At 34.1% G+C, this 23,499-nt stretch overlaps 1 protein-coding gene across 16 annotated transcripts in view; it reads right to left on the minus strand.

Annotated features, from left to right (window-relative positions):
• PCNX1 (pecanex 1) overlaps window positions 1–23,499 on the minus strand; it is a 230,249-nt gene that overhangs the window by 126,177 nt on the left and 80,573 nt on the right. For 6 of the 16 annotated variants that reach the window (XM_057318460.1, XM_057318457.1, XM_057318455.1 and 3 more), the window contains 5 exons: window positions 23,220–23,352; window positions 17,521–17,705; window positions 5,205–5,295; window positions 3,640–3,697; window positions 1,800–2,017 (listed from right to left, as the gene is read on the minus strand). In XM_057318460.1, coding sequence (XP_057174443.1) covers window positions 1,800–2,017; window positions 3,640–3,697; window positions 5,205–5,295; window positions 17,521–17,705; window positions 23,220–23,352 — 685 coding nt within the window. The remainder of the gene's footprint in view (window positions 1–1,799; window positions 2,018–3,639; window positions 3,698–5,204; window positions 5,296–17,520; window positions 17,706–23,219; window positions 23,353–23,499) is intronic. The other 10 variants (XM_057318461.1, XM_057318462.1, XM_048219772.2 and 7 more) reach the window with 4 other exon arrangements.

Below are 23,499 nucleotides of genomic sequence, written 5' to 3' on the forward strand. Positions count from 1 at the left end.
TCTTGAAGTTGTCCCACAGCTTACTTTCATTTTGTTTATATGTTATTTTCACCAGGGGATGGAGTAGGAGAGGATTCTTTTTTCCATTTCATTTTGGATCATTTCTATTGCTATGCTTTCAAGTTCACTAATATTTTCTTCTGTGATGTCTAATCTACCCTTAATCCCATCTGTTGTATTTTTCATCTCAGACATTGCAGTTTTCATCTCCATAAAAGAACTACCTCAATAAGTTTGATTAGGGTCTTTTAAAATATCTTTTATGTCAGGAAGCCTGGTGGCTCAGTCGGTTAAGCGTACAACTCTTGGTTTTGACTCAGGTCATGATCTCGGGGTCCTGGGACCAAGCCCCATGTCAAGCTCCCTGCTCAGATCGGAGTCTGCTTCCCCTCTCCTCCTGCCCCTCCCCCCACTTGCACTCTGTCTTTTGCTCTCTAATAAATTAAAATATAAAATATCTTTCATGTCTCTATTTAACTTTCTTAACATACAGAGTACAATTATATTTGTTTTAATGTCTTTGACAGCTAATTCTAACATCTGTGACAATTACAGGTTGGTTCCAATTGATTCGTTATTTCCCTCATAAATCATGTTTTACTGCTTCTTTGCACGTTTGGTAATTTTTGGATGGATGTCATTATGAATCCTTTGATTGGATGCCACAGTGAAAATTTTAGGTGGTGACAATTTTCAGATTTCTATAAATCTTCTTGAACTTTGTTATGCTACTTGGAAAACAGTTTGATCTTTTTAGGTTTTGCTTTTATAACTTGTTTGGTGAGTCTGAAGCAGTGCTCATGTTAGGGCTAATTATTCCCCACTTTTAAGGCAAGACTCTCCTGAGTACTCTACACAATGCACCACAAAATATGAATTATGAGTTTCTTCAATCAGACAGGTGGGAATAGGCACTATTCCTATCCCTGTGTGTCAGGCACTGTCCATCTACTTCTTTCACATGATTCTTATCCTGGCCTCCGGTACATTCACTTATCAGTACTCTGCTGAAGAGTTATGGAGACCCATTGTAGAACTCTGAGGTTCTCTGTGAATAGCAGTCCTCTCTCTGATATTCTGTCCTAGGTGTGTTAGGTCTCCCTGGGCTCATAGCTCCATCTCCTCAACTCAGGAAGTCTGCAGGGCTCCACTTCAGTACCTCCTCCCTGGGTGGGAGCCAGCGAGGAAGACTGGGAACTCTCTTAAGGCAGTAAGCTGGGGCAATTGTAGGACCCACATAATGTGTTTCCCATCTCTCAGGAATCACTGTCCTTTGTTTTCTTATCTCCAATGTCTTGAAAACCACTGATTCATGCATTTTGTCTCTTTTTTATTGTTTCAGATAGGAGAGTAAATCCAATCTTTGTTACTCCAGTCACTAGGAAGCACCAAGTTTTAATAGACTAGTATTGTTCATTATTAAGACTAGTACTACGAAATAGGGAAACAGAAGTTTCCTCTTACACCTTTTATATTTAGAGTCATATTACTTATAATCTTATGATCATTAACACTTCATATTCTCTGGCTTTTAAGTACCGTTCCATGATTCTTATTGATGATAAAAAGGATTTTTTTTTTTTGTAGAAACATATTAAAATTGCCACAAAAAAGTTTTTAATGGATTCAGGAGAGTCAACGTTTGGGAGCCCTATTAACTTAAATTTTATCTCAAAAGAACCAAAATAGAAAACACTTTTCAACATGGTAACCAAATAAAAATCTCAATGGGTAATTAGGGACATTTCAATTTAAAAATACAATCTACACATATCTTTAATGTCACACTGTATTCTCACCTATCAAACAGGGCCAAAAGTGTGAGTCTGTCAAAGTTAATGCCGATCCATAGCTGGGGTAAGATCCAAAAGCGGTAATAGTGTTTAACCTTTTGAGCAGCTTCTTCTGTTGGACCATAAGTAGCTGCCAAGTCAGGGCTTAGATCAATGTCTTGTTGCTCCAACAAATCTGTGTCAATGGTCAACAGTCTGTTCAATCGAATCTGCGGAAGAGAGAGCTAAAAGAAAGTCAGCACTGAAAGGCTTAAAATATCCTTAATCAAGTCATGATTCAAGGACTACTCGAGCAGCTTGCAGATTATCTAAGTCCCCTTAATTCTCTACACTCCTTACAGATATTTTATGATCGACAGAAACTACAAAAGGTGATAAAAGGAAGTAAACTTAGAGCAAATTAATCAATAGGTCTTTTGGAAAAGTTGTATTGGGAAAAGTGTTTGAAATCTCAAAGCTATGAACCTCATTACCATGCTAAATATAAGCTCCTCTGAATTGGATTCAGTGCCTTCAACTTTCCTTTCTTCCTACAGTCTCTCATCACTGTTACTTTCAAGTCACCCTTACACACCCTTTTTTTCTTTTGTTTTGGCAGGCTACTTGTCTAAGGCTATACAGGAAATTACCACATTACATTTCTTTTAATTCATCCACTTTAATTCATCCACTCAACAGTTCACCAGTTTCCCCTTTCTCTGAAAGAGTCTAAAGTTTCCCTCATCTAGCACAGCCCTAGCCAGGATTTCACTATACCCATACCATTCAATAGCAGAAAACAAACAAACAAAAACAATTATTTCCCTATTTTTTGCTTTCCTATGAAGTTTCCAGGAATACACTCCAGCAAAAAAGCAGAGACAATCTTTACTCTTCAAACACATATGTGGGTACAGTCAAGAAAATATGCTTCCTATAAATAACATAGCCATTTTTATCTCTTAGCATTGACAAGTACCTCCCCAAACACTTTTTTTCTTATCCTCTACGCTAGGGTTTCTCGACCTTGGCACTACAGGTATTTTCAGTCAGATAATTCTTTGTTTGGGGGTTGTACTATCCACTGTAGGGCGTTTTATAGTATCCCTGGTTTCTATCCATTCACTAGATACCAGTAATATCCCCCTAGTTGTGACAAGTAAAAGTGTTTTCACATTGCCAAATGCTGAAAACCATTGTTCTATGCCAACTCACATCTATGGTCTAAAAAACCAGCTCACAACTAATCATCTTCAGGAAGCCACTAATAATTAACCCTTTGGGACTACATTTATTTATATGCATCTCTTAGGTGTTCCATATAAGAATTTCATTTTATATGTTAGCTAACTGAATCTAAAAAAGTTAAAAGAAGAATTTCATTTGTTTTGTCTTTTCTAAGTTTAATATATACATCTTGAGGGCAAAAGCAGTGTTATCTTTTTAAAATATCCCCACTGTATCTCACATGGTATATTTTTTACACAGCAATATCATCACTAAGCTTCCCAAACACACTCTGGTATATGAGTAACTAATAGTTAACAGATAATATAATATCCAAAATCATAATTTTCAAAGTGAAGATTTAAGATGGCACAACCAGATTATGACATTGGTGAGTAAATGGACCTTTACCTATTCTCAAAAGTGTAATTACTGATTCATACACAGCTTAAGAAACTTCATGGTGTTTTATGTTTGTTTCCTAACAAAGGACTTATAAGAAGAGATCCACTATGGAACAGCAAAGGTGATTTTGCCACAGTTTTCAAGAAGATTGATATTTTATAACTTCAACTTTTCTGATTTGTGTCACTACTTAATCTGAACGTACATCATTTTATAAAAATAAAGGAAAACCTACCACATCATGTGGATAAAATCGAACTGAGGTAGAACTGGATACATGAGAATCCGTGTCACTAAAATAAAATGGAAAAAACTTTAGGGACTAAATAGCTTGTCAAGAAATAAAAAGAAAAATAAATCTTTTAACAATTAGATGATATATACACTGTCTTCACTTTTCCAGGACTTCAAAATACAAAACAGCATTTTCCTACAGATGTGATTAAGAGCGTAGCCTCTGGGCCAGAGTATGTATATTCAATCTCTTCATCAGCTAACTGAGATTTGGGAAAGTTATCCAACCCTCTTACATCTCAGTGTCTACATGAGTAACATAGGATAATAGTACCTCTTATCTCAAAGTTCTCGTGAGATGGGTTTAAGAAAGCAATTAACATACTGCCTGGAGCCACAACAAATTGAAGCTATAACATAATAGCTTAGAATGTGATCATTCCGTTTCCACAGTCAAGTTTAAATTTTTGAAACTTGAGACTTTAGCACATTTATGGTGTAAGGAATTGTTCTTATCTTAAATTACATTAAACATAATTGTTTCCATTGCTCCACCTTTCTATTGTTTCCATTGTTAGGACATCACCTAACACTCCAATTTGATCATTTTCGGGTCGGTTCTGAAACTGCACTCAAGAAGCTCAGCAAGTATGTTCTATCTGTCCAGCAAGTTAAGCTAAGTGACTGCAAGATCCTAGCGCTTTAAATGGCCCCTAAAAACTTTAAAATAATCCATGAACTGCCCATAGATGTGTAACATTTAAATAGGTGTGTCCCATTATTAAATGTAAGTCCTAAAATAGGATTCAAGTGATCACTGTGGAAAAAAGTGAGCTAATCACTTATTAATGGATTTCAAGGCAACAACTTGAATAGGTGATAAGATTAAAATTTTAGAAAAAATTTAAATACATTCTAAGTTATAACTGATTGCATACTCAAGATTTCTATTTCTTATTTGCTTTTCTCCTAACTTCTTCCTTATCTTACAGTGTCATTTCTTTGTAAGGGAAGGAGAGAAAAGAAACGAAATGTAATATATGACCCATATTTTAAAAAATTCCTTTCTTATAGCTAGTAAACAAATTTTAAAATAAAAGATGATCATGTAAAAAGAAACTTGACCAAAACCCTTATGTAGATATAAAATTTTTAAATTACACAAAGAGAACTGATGAGTTTGAACTTAGTTGTGTAATTATTTTCCCAATAAGCCTTTTTTAAATACGCTTTTTTATTGATCTTGCAGTGTGTGTGTGTGTGTAGCATGAAATCTATAGTTAAATTTGAAATTGTGGGAAACCACCACCCCCACTATAAGATCTACAGGGAATTTTTACTTAATTATTTAAAATACAGAACAGCGTTTAGGAATAATGCTTTCTCTTTTTTCCAGAGCAATAAATTTACCTTAATCTTTGGAGACTCTACTGCACAGTGACAAATTATTTAAGCCAATATGAACAAATGTTTTCAAACCAACCTTTCCATCTCAAGGCCTAAAAGCTTGAAACATGGTAAATATATGCAAGTACATACATTCCCCTAATATGACTTCACACATACCAGATATTAGATGCTCTTCTTGCTGCTGGTTCAAAATTCACAAGTGACATATCACAGCCACCAGTCTCATAAAGCGTAGAAGAGAACTTACCTAGCAAATAAATGATTTTTTTAAAAAGCCATTAGAATACTCAGAATTTTTCCATCAGGAAACACTACATTTCAAACTTGTTACAACTTAAGAAAATGTACTATAAACTTTTTCCAAAATATTTTAAAAACAATGATCTGCCTGTAATTCAGCATGATGTAAACTGAAAAGGAATGCTGAACAGTGGGGCAAAATGTCAACATACATAATCAGGTTTTAACAGTAAGGGATTTAAGTCAGCTTTGCAATCCAGCCTCCTCTTTTCTCGTCCCAGGGCATTCTCAATTGAAGCAATCACATGAATGAAATTTAATGCTATTTAAAAGGCACCTGACCACTTTGCAAGTGGTGAGTGGCCATTTGGAAAGCTGCTTAAGTGTTAAGATAGCTCAAACTGCAAGACAACAAATTTCTGAGATTCCCGTCAAAGAGTTCTGGGTGTTTTTTTTTTTAGTTTTGCCTTTTTTGTTTACTTAAATACAGTGTAATATTAGTTTCAGGTGCAGAATTTAGTGAGTCATCACTTACATACAACACCCAATGCTCATCACAACAAGTGCCCTCAATACCCGTTATGTTTGTTTGTAAGAAAAAATGAAGTGTCAAAATGGATCTAAGTTCTATGAAGTATAAGAACATTGGTGACAATTAAATCGCAGTATTTAATGAACATTACTAATTGCATGAGTCTATAAGAACCTTATGAAAAAATTTAGTAACACCATTTGCTGTAGCCAAATATCTCTAGAAAACTGATAAGAGGTTTAGAAATTACACTGGTTGCAAAGGAATACAGGCTTAAAAAACCCTTAAAATGAACTAAGATAAAATGATTTCTGAAAGTGAAATTTTGAAAATCTGGAGACTATCTGAAATTCATTCTTCACCTTGACAACCCATGGTAGTCCTATCAGTGGTACGGAGCATAAAGAAATGAATATATAAAGTTTCCAGTAGGGCAATGAGATGGGGTATATAACTGCAACCACTGGGGACTACTCCAGGATGCTTCTGATTATTTTTTACTGATGTTATAAATATGACGAATCTTAAGGGCAATTTCAACTAGATGGCAGGGCTGAAAGATCTCTTAGATGACTACAATGCAAACACAGTATACAATAAAGACTTTAAGTGAAATCCTTGAAAAATAACAATAGACCCCATAATATACTGATACTGTAACTAAGGGATTGCAGAACATTTCAACAATCACTTTATTCTTTAAAAGGATTAGAATCTGAAAAGTATTAAATAAGATTATTTGAGTACTTTCTACGGGTCAGACAGACTATGCAAATATTTGATTATGAGGTTTTCTGTAGTAGCATTTTTTTTTTGTCAGAATAATATACTCCTGTGACAAATGAGGAAAAAAGCATTCTGTGAAATGTTTTCTTCATTTGCTATTTTTCAAGGGAGGATTATTCAGCATGTGGATTATCTAAAACTCTGCTTTTTACCACTCCCACATGCCACCCTCATCTTTTAGTCATGAATCATTCACTCTTAGCACCTCTAACACAAACCAGATTCATGAACTAAAACGAAATAATAAAAACTGTCCATTTGGCTTCTTGTTAGGTGTATTACTGAAAAACTTTTGAAGTGATAAGGTGGTTGCAGAAATTGTTAGTGAAGAAAAAAATTAAACAAAAATACTGGCTTGACTGAAATTTCCAAAATTATTTTTAAATTATAATTTTTTATGCTGTGCTCTTTCCACTGTTACAATGGAAAATGAAAAATTGGCTCTGTTACTATAATTAGCTTACAATAATAGAAAAAAGAAACATCTGATCAAAATCACAGATGCATAAATGCAGAATAATTATAAACCCATGTAAATGACTAAATCACAGAGTAACAAAGAGCTGGGAGGGCTTGGCTACTACGTGTGAAATCCAGTAAGAACTGAATGGATAAACATAGGTGTTTATATCACCTAATTTGTATTTTTAGAAATAATACTATATTCAATAGAATTTAAATTATTGGAATATATTGAGTAATTAAGCATTGTATCAGATTTTTAGTAATAGAAGTCCTCTTTGGGGAATACTAAATATGATAAATATTTATATGCAACTGAAATTGACTAAAGATATTATTCTTTCTAATATTCAAATGGAAAACAGTAAAAGAACATTAAGTCATTATACAACTGTATTATCTTTTATGTATAGATGTCTATGAAACATAGCTGCATTTTAAATAAATGGAAACATAAAAATAAAGCATGCCCTCCAAAAAGCTCTTTAGACAAAGTAAGCTGGAAAAACTGAATAGTTTTATTACTATATAAATCCAGAACTCTGAATGCTTCTTTACAAACCAATGACTAACAAGTTGTAAATTTTAGAAATTTAAACAAAGCATAAAATATATCTATGAAAAAGGAGGCTATAATTTTAACAAATGTGCAATGACTTCAACAGTGCTCCCCGCCCCTCCAAGAAGCTTTTGTCTCCGTACTAACTTTAAGCACATGCTCAGGTCAGAACAAGCTAACATTGTATTAAGGCTTCATGCTATATCCCTAGTGTAAACCCACCAAAAGAATAGATTCTGTGTCTCCCCTTACATCTTTGGGCTTGGCAACTAGTATTGCTTCAAAAGAAACAAATTTTATTCAGAGGATAAACAACTCAGGAAAAATTACACTAAAAAGTATTTAGCTTAAGGTTTCAGTGAAAAACTTAGTAATATTTTAAGGTATAGTAATCCACTAAAAGCATCTTCAAAAATAATCAAAACATAAAGAATCATATATTACCATTGGTTTATAAAGATTAATATCCTAAATTTGTACAAATATCCTTAGCATACACAACAATTTTACATATACCTCATTTAAGATTAAAACCATAATGTAGTTATCATTTAGGCCCAAAGTAAAATGTGCCTTTAATTAATAATCCCATTTTTATTCTGTATTAAGGAAAAAAGTACTGATTTTTTCTAATTAATGTAAGTTGAGAAGAATATCAATGAAATGTGTCCTCACATGGATTATGATTAAAAACTAAGTCATCTCATCATATCGAACTCCCAGGTCATAATTAATTATGTCTAACAGAATGGCTTTGTCATTATTTTAAAAGAAACCAGTTACTTTCTGACAAAATAAACAAGACTGCAGGCTGGAATTTCAGGCTCAAAGGTATTGGCCACGAGATAGCATCTCTAGAGATAAAGAAAAAAAAGGTAAGGTACCTGGTATTTCTCAGTTTTAAATGTTCGATAGATTGCTATTGCCTAAAAAAATTACATTACACAAAACCATTTTTTTTAGGTAGGAGCATTTCCAATAACCGTAGGTCAATAAATAAGTGATGAACAACAGGATGATGAGTAAAATTAAGATACCGATTTAAAGAAAAGGACACTTGAGAAACACTTCCCTGAAGCTATGAATGGTGCAGCAGACAAACTCAAAATAAACACTGGCAAGACACTGATAAAAGGCATGAGAAATCAATGGGATCCTCTAACTCATCCTTTTAATACAGTTCCTTGCTACACAGCACAAACTGTAAAGATTGCTCACTCGGCTAGGAAACGCCTAATGCATCTTGATGTTACTCATTTACTTACTATGTACCTTGCAAAGAAGGAGTTACTAAGACAGATCATCTGTACGATTTTTCTAATCCTCCCAGTTCCAACAACAAAGGAGGCCTCTTAAAGTTCTGTTAATTCTGCATCCTCTAAGCCTAATCCTGGTACACTGTTAAATGAGTTCTCTCTTTTCTAGTATTAACTCTTAGGGCAGGCAGGGGCTACAAGAGCAAAGCCAGACACAAGGGAGGCAGCTTTATGAAGTGCTGTTCAGAAGGGTACCGGAGGATGAGCTCGCTTCAGCAGCACATATACTAGAAGGCTGCTGGAGGGCCACACACGTCTACATGACTAACCGAAGTACTCTACAAAAAGTGCTTATTTCTAACGTGAGGAGGATTGTGTTCAAAATGCTATTTCAATGAATATATTATTATACTTTTAAAAGACAAGACCTTTAAGACTAGTCCTGGTTTCTTGGATGGCGCCACTGTTATTATCATGAATGGTATCTGTGAGTCTCTGAGGAAACATGAGTTTTCACCCTGACAGAAAGGGCTCATTTTATTTCTGCTTATGGGTTAATGGACTTGTTTCTCCACAGACCAGGGGTCAGCAAACTTTTTCTACAGAAGGCTAGAAAATAAATACTCTGTGCGGGACAGATGGTCAGATGCAACAATTCAAGACTGCCATTGCAGCATGAAAGTAGCCACAGAAAACACGTAACATACATTTATTTTACTTCATTTATAAAAATAAGCACCAAGCTGAATGGATTAACCCCACACGCCATAGTTTGTCAACCCCTGTCCTGGACCAAAAGCCTTAGGCTTCTAAAACCTTTTTAACTATTGTACTACTATGGTAATCAAGTCACGAGGCTACTTGTAATTAAAAGTTTCAATACTGAGAACCAGTCCTTCTTCCTGGGATGTTCAAGGCTGTGCTAGGTTTTTCAAACAAGAGAAGAATAAGGAAAAGAGCACGTATGAGAAGAAAGAGCCTCTGAGGACTGGTAAAGAAAGACAGAGGTCTCTACTGCTTGGCGACAGTAAAATAGATTTATTAATGAGTAAATTTTACTGACATGGCCAATTGTCCTTTAGTTCTGACTCAACATCACATGCCTTAATTGATTAAGTCTCCACTCTCACTGCCTAATCCCCAGGATCAGGTGAACCTTCCAAAAGTGAATGTACAAGTTCATATTCTGCTATGATTTCATCATCTGCTCACATTTTTCTTTCAAAGGGATGTCCTCCTTATCCTGGTAAAATTTACAACATGACAACGATACTGACAACATTATAAATGATCAGGTAACAAAAAGGCAAGACACAGAATGGGAGAAAATATTTGTAATTTGTATCTGACAAATTATATCTAAAATATCAAAAAACCTGACACCTCCATAATAAAACAACCCAATTTTGAAAGTGAGCAAAAGATTTGGACACACTTCACAAAAGAAAATATATGTATAACCAATTAACACATCAAAAGATGCCCATCATCCTTACTCATAAGAGAAATGCAAATTAAAATCACAATAAGATATGACCAACGGGGCCAAAATTTTAAAGGCCAACAATAACAAACGGGGACAAGAACAGGAACAAGCACAATTCACATACACTGCTGGTGAGAACGTAAAACCACTTTTGAAAACAGTTAAGTTTTATTAACAATGGCCAAAACCTGGAAATAATACAAATGTCTGTCAGATGAATGGATACATAATATACATATACTTACACGATGGAATAATACTCAGCAGAAAAAAGAATAAACTAACCCATGCAACACGATGAACTCAAAAGCATCACATTAGGTGCAAATGACCACATCATGACTGCATTTATATGAACTCCTAGAAAAGGGAAAACCGTAATGACATAAAGGATGCAGTGGCTGCCTGTGGTGGGGGCAGAGGAGGGATGGACTGCAACGGGGGCAACAAAGAATCTTTTGAAGATTATGGAAATGTTCTGTATCACCACTGCAGTATTTCAGAGGTGTGCGTACCCGTTACAACTCATCCAGTTGTACAAGTTAAATGGATGCAATTTATCATACCTAAATTATACATCAATAAAATTGATTTAAAAACAAAAAAGAAAAAAACGACTACTCAGGTAAGAGCCTAAACAGATGGATAAGTATGAGACAGCATGTAGTCAGTGGAATTCCTACAAAATACAAATCAAGATTTTGGAGAGTAAGTGATAGTTGTTTTCTGTTTTTTGTTTCATTTTTTTAAATACTATGCATCATCAGATTAAAAAGTAGTATATAAAATGAAGAAAAGTTCCCCACTCCCCAGAGACAGCCACTGTGTTCTCCTGAATAATTTTTATGTACAAAGACAACTGGATCCCTCTCCTTATATACACTTTCTAAAATTTACTTCTTTTGCTTACTAACTAGCTTAACTGTTGTCAATAATAAAGATGCATCAAGTTCTAAGCATTATACTATGTTTATGTACTATCATTTCTTTTAGGGGTTCTCTATTAACAGAATTTAGATTGTTTAAAGTTTTTCAAAATTACAAACAATGCTACGATGAATATTCATGTACATATATCTTGGCCAGTTTGTAAAATCTGTAGATTAACATCAATCAACATTTTTGGTCTATAGTTCTAAACTGCCCTCCAAAAGCGTTCAATCTTCAGACCTTTTCCAGTAATAGACACTACACATTCAAAGATGAAAAAGATCTCAACCTTGTTTTTAATTTGCAATTTAAAAAATTATGAGTAAAGCTGAACTGTTTGCCTATGATTGCAAACCACTTGTATTTTTTAAACTCTTAACTTCTCTAGTTATTAATCTTTATCTTACCGATTTGAAGTGCTTATTGTGGCAAAGACTGATGACTGACCTCCAGTATTCATCCTTTCCTTTTCCTTTCCATAATATGACTTTCCCTCACTGAATCTCAGCTGGGCCTATGTCCATCTAGTTTGAGACACTTCCTAGCTAGCCTCTCCTGCAGCTAGAAGTTGCCATGTGACTAGTATGGACCCACAGGAGGTGGGAGAAAGTGACAGGCACATATCTCAAGTCACGATGTGAAAGATACAGGCTGTCCTTACATTTTTTGACACTTCCTGTTTTTCAGATAATTGTCAACAACTGGACCAGTCACCACGGACCAGGAGGGATGCCACACGTGGAAGATAATGCAACCAACCCATCTGCTGAGGACAGCTCCCATTAAACTGTTTGAAAGACATGTAAACTTCTCTTTTATTTCAGTCACTGATTGGTGAGGGGCTGGGGAGAGGTGTCCTCTCCCAAAAAACCCAACCTATATTTCAGTTAATGCATGTATTAACTAAATTTAACTTAGGATCTTAAAAATGTTAATGTTAGAAAGTAGATAATCTAAGTCTAGTACTTCAGTGAATTCTTTACAACAGAGACAAGCAAGAAACAAACTGGATATCTCAACCAGTCCCTGTTATCTTCTGAAAACTCCTAGAGGAGTTCAGGCATCCAGAACTTTTGAAAATAAAATACTAGAAGTCTTTCCACAGTAATAGTGACAAACTTCTGAGCATTGTCCAGGGGATGAGGTTAAAGCAGATAAAGTTTATCTAGGTTTACTTTTCATTTATAATATTTGGAGGGATAAAACTGACACTACCAAATCCTGCCAGAGTGTAAACTGGGACAAGGTTCCATAAAGCAATTGACAGTATACGTCAAAGCCCCAATTATGTTTATTCCCCTCGATGATTCCCTTCAACATATTTATCCTAAGGAAATAACCACAGCTATACTGAAAGGTTTATGTAAAGGATGTTCAGCAGAGTGTTTACTATAACAGGAAATATCAGGAATCATCTTGAAGACTAATAATGGGGTTAACTGGTTAAATAATGATTAAAAATAATGTTAATAACAATGATAGCAATAATTATTTATGTAATTGACTTATTATTGCCAGGCACTATTCTAATTGCTTTGCACATTCTAATAGATACAATCCTCACTATAAACCTATTAAGTATTATTATTACTGAGCCTTTGATAAATGAGGAAACTGATGCACTGGGAGAGAAAATAACTTGACCAAGGTCACACAGCTAGTAAGTAGCAGAGCGTGGACTGAAAGCTGTGAAGCCTGACTCTAGAGTCCATTACGCTATACTGCCTTTCATGGAGATTTAAGAGATAAAATAATATGCCGTCACCTACAAACAAGTTAAAGAACAATTAATAACACGAGTAAATAACACATGTGCTAAGTGAAAAAAGATACAAAACTCATACAGTAGCACAAAAGTCACACATCATGACCCCAATTTTGTTTCAGAAAAGTATATAAATGTATGCATTAAAAAAGACAGGAAAGAAAAAATCATAAAATTTCAATAGCGAATATCTCTAAGTGATGAAATTATAGATGACTTACTTTTCATTATATTTTCTAATATTTCTAAACTTGTATTTCTGTTATAAGAATGGGAAAAGCACATCCTAATTTTATCAAAAGGAAGAATACATCCCCAAACCCATTAACATTTCCTCCTTTTAGCTATAACAAAGGATTTTTACTGCTTCAATAAAAACATTTACTTTCATTTGTATATACTTTGTTGTACTCCGCCCCAAAATAAAATAGAATTCAGTATTTTTTATATTCAAAAATAGCAATAAAGAACAATAAAGGTCATGATCAAAGTTGCTGCAAAAAGAATCTAACTTTTTGCTGAGATGAATGCCTAACATAGGGCACAGAAGTATACACTCATATCCCCCATACCCTCTTAACTCTGTATTTACAGTAACAGGGAAAAGTGCCTATAATGTACCACAAACTGCTAAGAATAGTACATAATACATATAACAGTTTTTAAACTCCAAGACTAACTCTAATAAAAATCACTGAAAGTATTATAGAGCCCCTGCTCTTTAAAGTAAAAAATTTAAAAATTTAAAAGCCTCCAAATCATATTTCTGCTTAATAACGCATAGCTGTTATAAACCGCTTAATAAAAAGGGCAATAGGGTGCTGCCAGATTTAAGACTTCTTCTAGAGCTGACCACATTTTCAAGTTAATAAACTTTGTAGTAAAGCAGATTATCTCAAAGAATACCTTCTTTGTCAATCCTTGCAAGGCAATGAAACAAAAGAAAACCTTAGAAAAAATCAATTCACACACCACTTTTTAAACCTCTAATGCATTAATGAAATTAAGAAAGTCTTAAATTCATCAGAGGAATACCACCTATGATATTTACATATATTTTAAGCATAGATATAAACTTGTCCTCATTTCTTGTCTGTAACAGTTTATTTTTTACACGAAAATTTTATGTAATTTTATATATACTTTTTCAAAGCATATCCTCACCATTGACCACCATTAATTTCATACACAGAACAAAACAAAACACGTAAATTTTCCTGTTTTTCCAGACCTTATCTAGAACATTTCCTCTGAGATGAGTTACATCTTAAGAGTTTAATTATCAACTATACAGGCATCATTATATCAATTTATGTGTCTTAATTTACAAGAGGAAGCTGAGATTTAACATAAAAACTGAGAAGTGATTGCCAAGGTTTATAGGAAAAGCTTAATAGAAAATAGAACTTTAAGGCTACCCAAATTCAGTCTCCCGTGTGATTCATCTGGGCACTAAACACAGCTTGTTTCATTAAGTGTAACTGCAGTTTAATTCAGAATATTGCAGGAAATCAACTGCAAACAAATGAGTCCATTAGGAGACTGTTGAGAAGGAAATTAACCTTTAAGATGTGGTTTAAAAAAAAAAAGTAGTATGCTACATTGAAAGACTTGAGAAATTCTTAGATAGTAACTGCCTTTTTTAAAGATGTTAACTTCAAAACTTATCTATCACTTACATTATTTGAACTTTTTTTTTTTTTGCATGGAAATGAAGTCTATAAATAAGAAAGAAAAATTACCCAAATTTTCCCAATCAGGTTCTAAGTTATACAAATCAGTTTTTAAAATTAATTACGATTAACAATTATGCCTGCTGAGTATGTATGATGAAAATGCATTTTCTTCTGCTGAAAAAGCTGCTAAAAAAATCCATAAAATAGTATCTTCAGTGAATTTTTCCACCATGTCTAATGTTACCTGGCAACCTTGAAATGCTAGTTAAAATTCAACAAAGAAATAAGGATTCTCAGGGTGTAATATAGGAAATGGATGTGGTTATCTAGTATGACACCACAAAGTAAAGATGTAGAGAACAGTTAAGGAAAACTACGTAGGCTTAGAATTAAACAGTGCCCGGTTGCAAGTTTCCTTTAATCCAAAAAAGCTATATCTCTGCTTAAACAACCAATTATAATCTATTCATGTGTACAGATGCAAACATTTATATGCACTCAAACATACATACGTATGAATGTATATACATTTGCGTTTTATACAAATGTATTATATATGTATATATATAACACATTTTCACATGTAAATATTGTACATTTAAAAAATTTTCAACTGAAGAAGCTAAATTTGGAAACAATCCTTTCTAAATATTCCATACTTTTTGGAATATCATGACTAACTTTATTAAGATTTTATTTATTTGAGAGAGAGAATGAGACAGAGAGAGCATGAGTGGGGTGAGGGGCAGAGGGAGGAGCAGACTCCCCCTTGAGCAGGGAGCCCGATGTGGGGCTCAGTCCCAGGACTCTGGGAACAGGACCCGAGCAGAAGGCAGACACTTAACCAATTCAGCCACCCAGGCGCCCCAATATCATGACTAACTCTAACATCTGAGTCCCCAAATTCATTTACCTAAAATTATCTTACCACTGTAATTATAATCATGTAGAAATTAAACAATGCAACACAAATATTCTAGTGGAATATATTATAAAAATCAGTGTCTCTACCGATTCCTTTAAGTTCAACTGCAGCCCATTCCCAACATCTTTTTGGCCAACTTCATTTGCTGTGGAACAGGCTCACTGTTGCTTGTTTTCTGCTCATTATCACAATACATTCAATTTGGAAGCATCCAACTACCACAGGTCACTAACTAGCTACCAGAAGGCTGGTAAGAAAAAAATCCAAATTTCAAGACAACGTCCTGAATATACACCCACAGATGCTAAAGTCACCTCCAGACTTCATCTTCAGAACTGTGTAGAGTTCATATGTACATATTTTCAACAATATGCAAGTGGATTAAGGAAGGGATTTTAAAATGAAGGCTCTCTTAGCAAGTTTTGTGAGCAAATTAGGTTTTCATAGAGGAAAATCACCTACTGCATCATTTTATGCTTGATCTGACAGAAGTCTAAAAATCCAAAATGGATCAAAATTAAGCCTTTTACTTTAGCAAATCTGCTACCACAGACCCAATGGGCAATGGTGATGGTCGCTATAATTTTATATGCACAAATTGACAAATCCTCTTTGGGGTTAACCTGAGAGAAATAGTCATTGAAAGACATTAATTGAATATACTTGCAACTAAAAAAAGTATCACTATTTTAACTCAAAGCAAGTAACTAAACTGAGGACCCTCCTAATAAATTCCCTTGCTTTTTCAAATTACAAACGCAAAAGCACTCTAAAATTTAAATATTTTGTTGCCTTCTTTTTTTATTTAGAAATCACTATATATGCTGTTATAATTAGTGACCATTTTCAAGTTTCTGTAAGATTTGCTAAAGATAATTATTTTCATCAATATGCATATCTAATACTTGTTAAATCTCTGGAACTAATAAGGAGTTTTACAAAATGGGAAGAGTCAACAAATAGCACATGAAACCGGGCTCCTTACACCACACAACCTTCTAGCCAAAGTGTCAAGTGGATTATCATCTTTATAAAGCAAACAGTTATACACATGGATAAACAAAATCATGGTGAGCAAATGTAATGCTTTCAATTGTATGTTTTTTAATAAAATTTTCTTCATTGTACTTACTTAAATTGTTATTAATCTGCATTCTGAACACAAGAAAGATGGATTATACAGAGAAACAGAAGACCAAAGCAGTAATAAATACTGTCTTTAAGGTACAAAACAGGTATTTGAGTGGATATTAATAACTTATATTTATAGATATATTAACAGGAAAAAGAAAAACCCTGAGGAAGTTATCGATAGTAGTATAGAGCCATGGCACCCTCAGAGTACTGCATTTAGGATTATTGTTAGTCTACTTCAGGTGACAGACACTGAAGTGAAATACAGAATACCCAAAAGAAAGATTCTATAGTAATATACCACTAGAAAGTATTTATGCCTTTCCTGCAGCACATTCAGCGCATTCAAAGAAATTAAGGTTTAATCAAAATAACTTTTAAAACATCAACATTTCCCCTCATGGTATAAGTGCCAAGGAATAACAGAACTGCCTGAATCATTGTAAGAGAGCATGAAAGCATGAACATTTATTAATACTTTCAACTACCTATCAGTAACAGACATGCTCAAAAAAAAAAAAATGCAGAATAAATGTTGAGAGAAAAACAGAAAATGGGAAAGCAAGTCAAATTTTCCTCACACATAGGTCATATCCTATAAAAAGTGCTCTTATGCATAGTTCCAAATGAAGCTATCTCACAAAAGAAGAGCAATCATCGTTACCCATTATGTGCGGCATTATAGTTTTGTTATCACCAAGATTATGTAAGGCCTGCATACCAAGTTCATCGTGCAAACTGCTGCCGCCTACAGCAGATGCATTGTCATGTGAGGCTTCTAAGTGGATACTCCCATTTCTCACCAGCAAGGAGGCACTAGCACTGAGCACTGCAGCCTGGGAAGGGGGGCGGGACTGGACTTTGACCTGGGCTGTGGACTGCTGGCCTTGCTGACCATCTTGAAGGCTAGGAAAAAACATGGATTGGGGAGACATTACAGGGAAGAAAAGAAAAAACAATAGCTAGAATGAAGTCAATATAGAAAACTGATTTCGAACTGTAACCTGATTTTTTCAGTGTAACCTAAGAAAGAGCTAACAAACTTTGTAAAATACACAGATTATACTGCTCTCTTAAATCTTCTGGTCCTTAAAAATCTGTTTCATAGTGATGAACACAGCAAACATCTAATGTATATGTAAGCTAATCAATCTGTTACAAGCCAACAAAATCCTAGTATAAGGACAAAGAAAGCAGCACAGAAACACAAGCGCGTTAAATCTATGTGGGCTGTAGCTGGTCCCCAATAGATAAATCCTCTTTTTCAGTTTAAATGTGCACTTTTATTTATAACCTTTTTAATAATTCTAGAATTGTGCTTTCAAATATTCTGGCATCTCGAATTCACAATAAAAGTTTTTATGCACTTGAAAACCAAAGAATCTTTATCAAATGCAACCAAGATGACAATTTTGAATCAAAAGAAAATCACAGACTAGTGCAAGAGAAACAGAGTAACAAACATCGACTCAACCAAGTGAAATATGAATGATGCTAGGATGCTGGAAGTGTGATTAATTTATAAAGTATTTTTTTCTATGAAAAGCCTACATATTTTTTAAAGAAGGCCACAGGCTCTATATACGTGTTACAACCTTCTCCGATTCATTTCAATGTTTCATTAACAAGGAGCCACGTTTTAGAAAAATCTTGGAAGTAATACGGAAACCAGTAATTTCTCAAGGGATATTAGATTCTTTTTTAAAATCTCACAGAATTTTAAAAATACTTAGTATTTTATTTTAAGTTTGTCATTTATTAAAATTATTTATCAAAATCGTCTAAATATTTAACAATCTATAATTAAGAAACTGTATTATATTAACTCATTTTATATTCTGGATGTTTATTTTAAAATACTATGAATTTTTATGTTCTTAGTATAATACTCAAATTTAAAGTGATGAAACTCATGGAAATATTTTCAGTATAAGTATTATATGTCATTCTCTACAAGATATCAAAATAACTGCAGTTATTAAATTAGACCTTTTAGGGAAAAAAAAAAAGGAAAATGCTGCTTAAGATGGCCTCATTCAGTACTTTAACAATTCTTGAGTATCAACTTCTTCCTAATGTTTTAAATTCAATGCAATGGTTTCTCTGATGCTTATAAAACAAACTCATCTGCATAGACTATGAAAAGAGCTGTAATTTGAAGTAACCATGTAATAAAAGACTAGAAAATACTGCTTATGTTGCTTAAGCCTGTGGTTATAGCAACAGAATCCACTCTGGAATTACACTGTCTGATAAGGTAACCACATGTGACCATCTAAAGGCAAATTTTAGTTTCTCGGTCCCACTAAGCACATTGCAAGTGCTCGACAGCCACATAAAGTAGCTAGCAGCTGCCATAGCTAAAAGCTACCAGAGTGGGCAGAAGCTAGTAACAAGTGTCCACCACACTGGACAGTGTGAATTACATAGATAGTATCACCACCACAGAAAGTTCTACTAACCATCACTACCTGGAACATTCATATTTCAGCTTCTTTTAGAGCCAAAGAAAAGTATACACTCTAAGTAGAGCAGAGGTACAGAACACAAGAAAAAAAACCAAGTCTACACAATGTTGACCTATCGATGCTTATTTGCATTATTTTTTTAAGCCATAACTATGAAAGCATTCATTTAATAACTTCTTTGGAGTAGAATCTTTGTACAATCAACATAAATCAAGAGATGATCTTGGGACGTAATATAATCAAATATGGTTGTATCTTCCATACATACATAATAAGTCTGTTACTCATCCTCAAAATCTATCCAAATTATCCACAAACCTTACAAATATGACCAAACTTCACAAGGGAGAAAATTCTGACGAATAAAATGTTCAAGTAGCTCAAGTACTAGGTTCCTTCTAATTCAGAAGACATTAAGAATTTTATACAATACGTTCTCAACAAATTTTTCTATCCTTTTTTGTTTGAACTTAAAAGTAAAAAACAAAGGTGCTATATGACAGATGTATTTTAATGTGAACACATTTGAGAATACAGTAATCCTCAATGTATCCAAATATACAAAAAAGGTTTTCAAAATATCGGGCAATGCATGGAAATCAATTTCAGAATAAAGAAACCAAGGAAACGAGTGAAAATCTACGTGGCCATCAAATTTTTGGAAAATCAAAAGCTAGTTACAAATGTTATGTCCCTCGAATTCCTGTTTTCAGAATCCTTCAACAACAAAAAAGCCTGTCGTTTTTGCAGAAGTTGGTAGAAACTACTCCTGGTGGGTTGTACTGTACCTAACTACTAACTGACAGGAACTAGTTATTTCTTAAAGTACCAATTATATATCAAAACTACCAGTTTGAGAAAAGGTAGAAACTATTTTACAACATAGCAAAAGGAAAGGTAAAAATTTAGGTCTAACTATTGGCTATCAATAGCATCACTGATGTGCAATCTTACTAATTAACACTTCCAATTTAAACAGCAGAAAAAATATAGCTGGTCTTAGTCTTTCCTTCCTCTGTACCACTTATTTAGTATTTGACACACTCTGCCAATATTTTCTACCTGTTTTTGTGCCTCCACAACTAAATAATAAACTCTTTAAGAGTATGATTGCGTTATTCTTATGAATCTCCAGATTCCAGAGAATACTCAGAAGATTGTTTTGGGGGCGCCTGGGTGGCACAGCGGTTAAGCGTCTGCCTTCGGCTCAGGGCGTGATCCCGGCGTGATGGGATCGAGCCCCACATCAGGCTCCTCCGCTATGAGCCTGCTTCTTCCTCTCCCACTCCCCCTGCTTGTGTTCCCTCTCTCACTGGCTGTCTCTATCTCTGTCGAATAAATAAATAAAATCTTAAAAAAAAAAAAAAAAAAAGATTGTTTTGAACACAGTACACAAACAACAAATATTTGGTGGATTTATTCCTGAGCACCACAAAATGATCCTTATGAATTTCTAACCATGGACTGTTAGTACTACTATGATCTTATTTTATTACAGATCTTTCAATCTTATAATACTTAAAAAAATAAACCTAGGAATACAATAAAGCTTTTTTCCCTTCCCCCACATGAACTAATTTCTTTTCATTCCAGTCCATTAATTAGAGTTCTAAAAGATACCATATTTGGGTTGATAAAAATAGATAAATATGGAACTCTTAGTTTCATAACATTTTTAAATAATAATCTTTGCTTTTATCTCTAGTAACTGAGAAGAACTAAAAAACCTATGTACAAGGCTAACTTAATGAAAAAAAAAACACTTTTAAAATAATTCTGAAACAGGACATTCTAACAATTACTAAAAAAATGCAAATTCCCTTTGTGAAGAAATTTGATTCACTCACAATCCTTGGAGACCTATATTTTACCAAGTTGCTTTTGATTGTCAATTACTTAAACTATTCATTAAAGTTTAAAATAAGTTAGTACATTTTACTGGTATTTACATAATTGTAATTAAATTATTATCACTCCTATTCCATTTTCTTTTGACAAATAAGTTTTTCAAGTTTTCCATGACCATGCCATCCATATTTAAAGAAGAGATTATTATGTAACTCAAACTGAGAGTTAGCACCAATATTCTCTACCTAAATTTTTTTGCAATTAAAAAAAGATTTTATCAAATTGGTATTTCTCCTAATGCCTCTAAGCTAAATTTTATCTTATATCATTCATGATGAAGTCAGCCTAGTTAAGATACATGCAAACTTTATACTGGAAATATCTGGGAACCTTAACAAAATCTACATGCTGACTACTAGACTACCTTTGAAAACTTCTAATGTGAGCCCTTTAGTTTCATACCCATCCTCAGTTGAATGATGATGTATTTAAAACCCTACAAAATTCTACAGAATTGGCTAGTTAGAACATAGCTCTTTAATATTCCACCAGGCAAAGAAAAAAAGTAATTTGTCTGCATTTGTTTGGTGAGTGGGATCCAGCAGGCTCATTTGTGGCAAAGAATGAAAGGATTTGTAAAGACTAAAAGGAGAAAGTTAAAAAAAGGATTAAAAAATATCAATATGGAGTAAGAAAGCAAACATGTCTGTGGCAAGTATTATTCAAGGGGCAAAATGAAGCGGTTAGAAAAAACAAAACAAAAAGTAAAATGAAATGCTGAGCTCTTTCTGCAGGTTGGGACTAGACCACCAATCCAGCAGCAGAAGGAAAAATTACTTCAGGGAGCAAAGGAAAAGAGGTGAAGGGCACACAGAAGAGGAGGGTTCACAAAGAGCAACAGTGCTCAGAAAAGGTTTCTAGACCAAGTGTTTTTTTTTAACTGGTGCCTTCCCACTTTTATATTGTAAATGTTGGTTTAACTAATCCACCCTACTTTTACAGAATTACATATTACTGCAGGATTAATTAGGAAGTTCCTGATTGTAATGTAAAATCCAGAAAAATAAGCAAGTCTTAAATCCCATGGGAATATACAAGAAAACATTTTGTTACTTTCAAGAACAAGATTTTACCAAGGGAAGAGTTCTGGCTCTTCTAATCTACCATGCATTCAACAGCAGTTATTCATCAAATGCTCTTCCTTTTGAATTTCAAATTAAAATGTAGGGAAATAATTTGGTAATGGTGTTTTTCAACACAGAGATTAATAAAAGTATATGGTATAACATATGCACTGCTTAAGCAAGTGCATGTAAAACACTTCTGTCCATATTTGTATTTGTAAAATAAAGGACAAATCTTTTGTCTCATAAGACATACTTGAGAATAAAACACTAAAATTTTAATGGAAAACTATTCCCAATATTATAAGTAGATGCTTTCTTAATTATGCGTATTGGAAGAGTAAAAATGTTTTTCTTCAGTACTATACAGAAGTTGAGAAATTCAACATAGATATATGCAAATATATACATATATATCCAATTGACCATACTTAACCATAAATGGAATACTTTAGTTCCATGTCATTTACCAGGTCCTAGTGATTATGAAATAAAGGACACCAATTTTTAAGCAATACAAAATATATACTTTAGTGGAATAAAATAATTACGCTGGCTTATCAGGCTGAGGCCAGTTATCTGTATTCTCAACAAGCTCACCACTCAGTCCATACTTGTTCCTATTAAATTGTCAAGATGTTCGGGAAAAGATGCTGCATTAATATTAATTTGGAGCAGAAAAAAAATTAAAAGCTGACTTAAGGCCTCTATTTACATTTATATAACTGCCCTAAAGTAATTTTGCTATTTAAAATTGGCTAAACCAATCTGATCGTTTTGTTGAAATAGTGCAACATAAGGCATGCAGAATGCAACAGGCTCATAGTGACATGCAGAGAAAGCTCAGAGAACTTAAAACTATAGGAGAGAAACTGCAGGGAAGAGAAAAAGCTATTTGAATGCTTTCTTGGGACTGACAGAACAGGTTAGAAGGTTTGTCACATGCACGCTAAGCTTGGTGGAATTTTAAAATACCATACCTTAGGGGTGATCCGACGAGCAATGTAGGAGGGGTAGGGTTACTCCCTGCATTGTGCCGGCGCCGTACTGCCTGGCGCCTAAATGTGCTGCGTTCACGGCGAAATGACACTGCCTCCTCGCTGGCCTGTGCTGCTGCATCAAGATAGACTTAGGTCAAATAGGCGCCTAGGTCACAGATGTAAATAGCAGCTGAGCCTGCCTCTCCCCTGCCTTCCCACCCTCTAAGTAAAGGGAACTTGCCTAGTTGAGCCAAACAGTTTTCATACATATGCTGTTAAT

The sequence above is a fragment of the Ursus arctos genome, unplaced genomic scaffold (genome assembly GCF_023065955.2).
Source record: "Ursus arctos isolate Adak ecotype North America unplaced genomic scaffold, UrsArc2.0 scaffold_25, whole genome shotgun sequence".
Lineage (NCBI taxonomy): Eukaryota > Metazoa > Chordata > Mammalia > Carnivora > Ursidae > Ursus > Ursus arctos.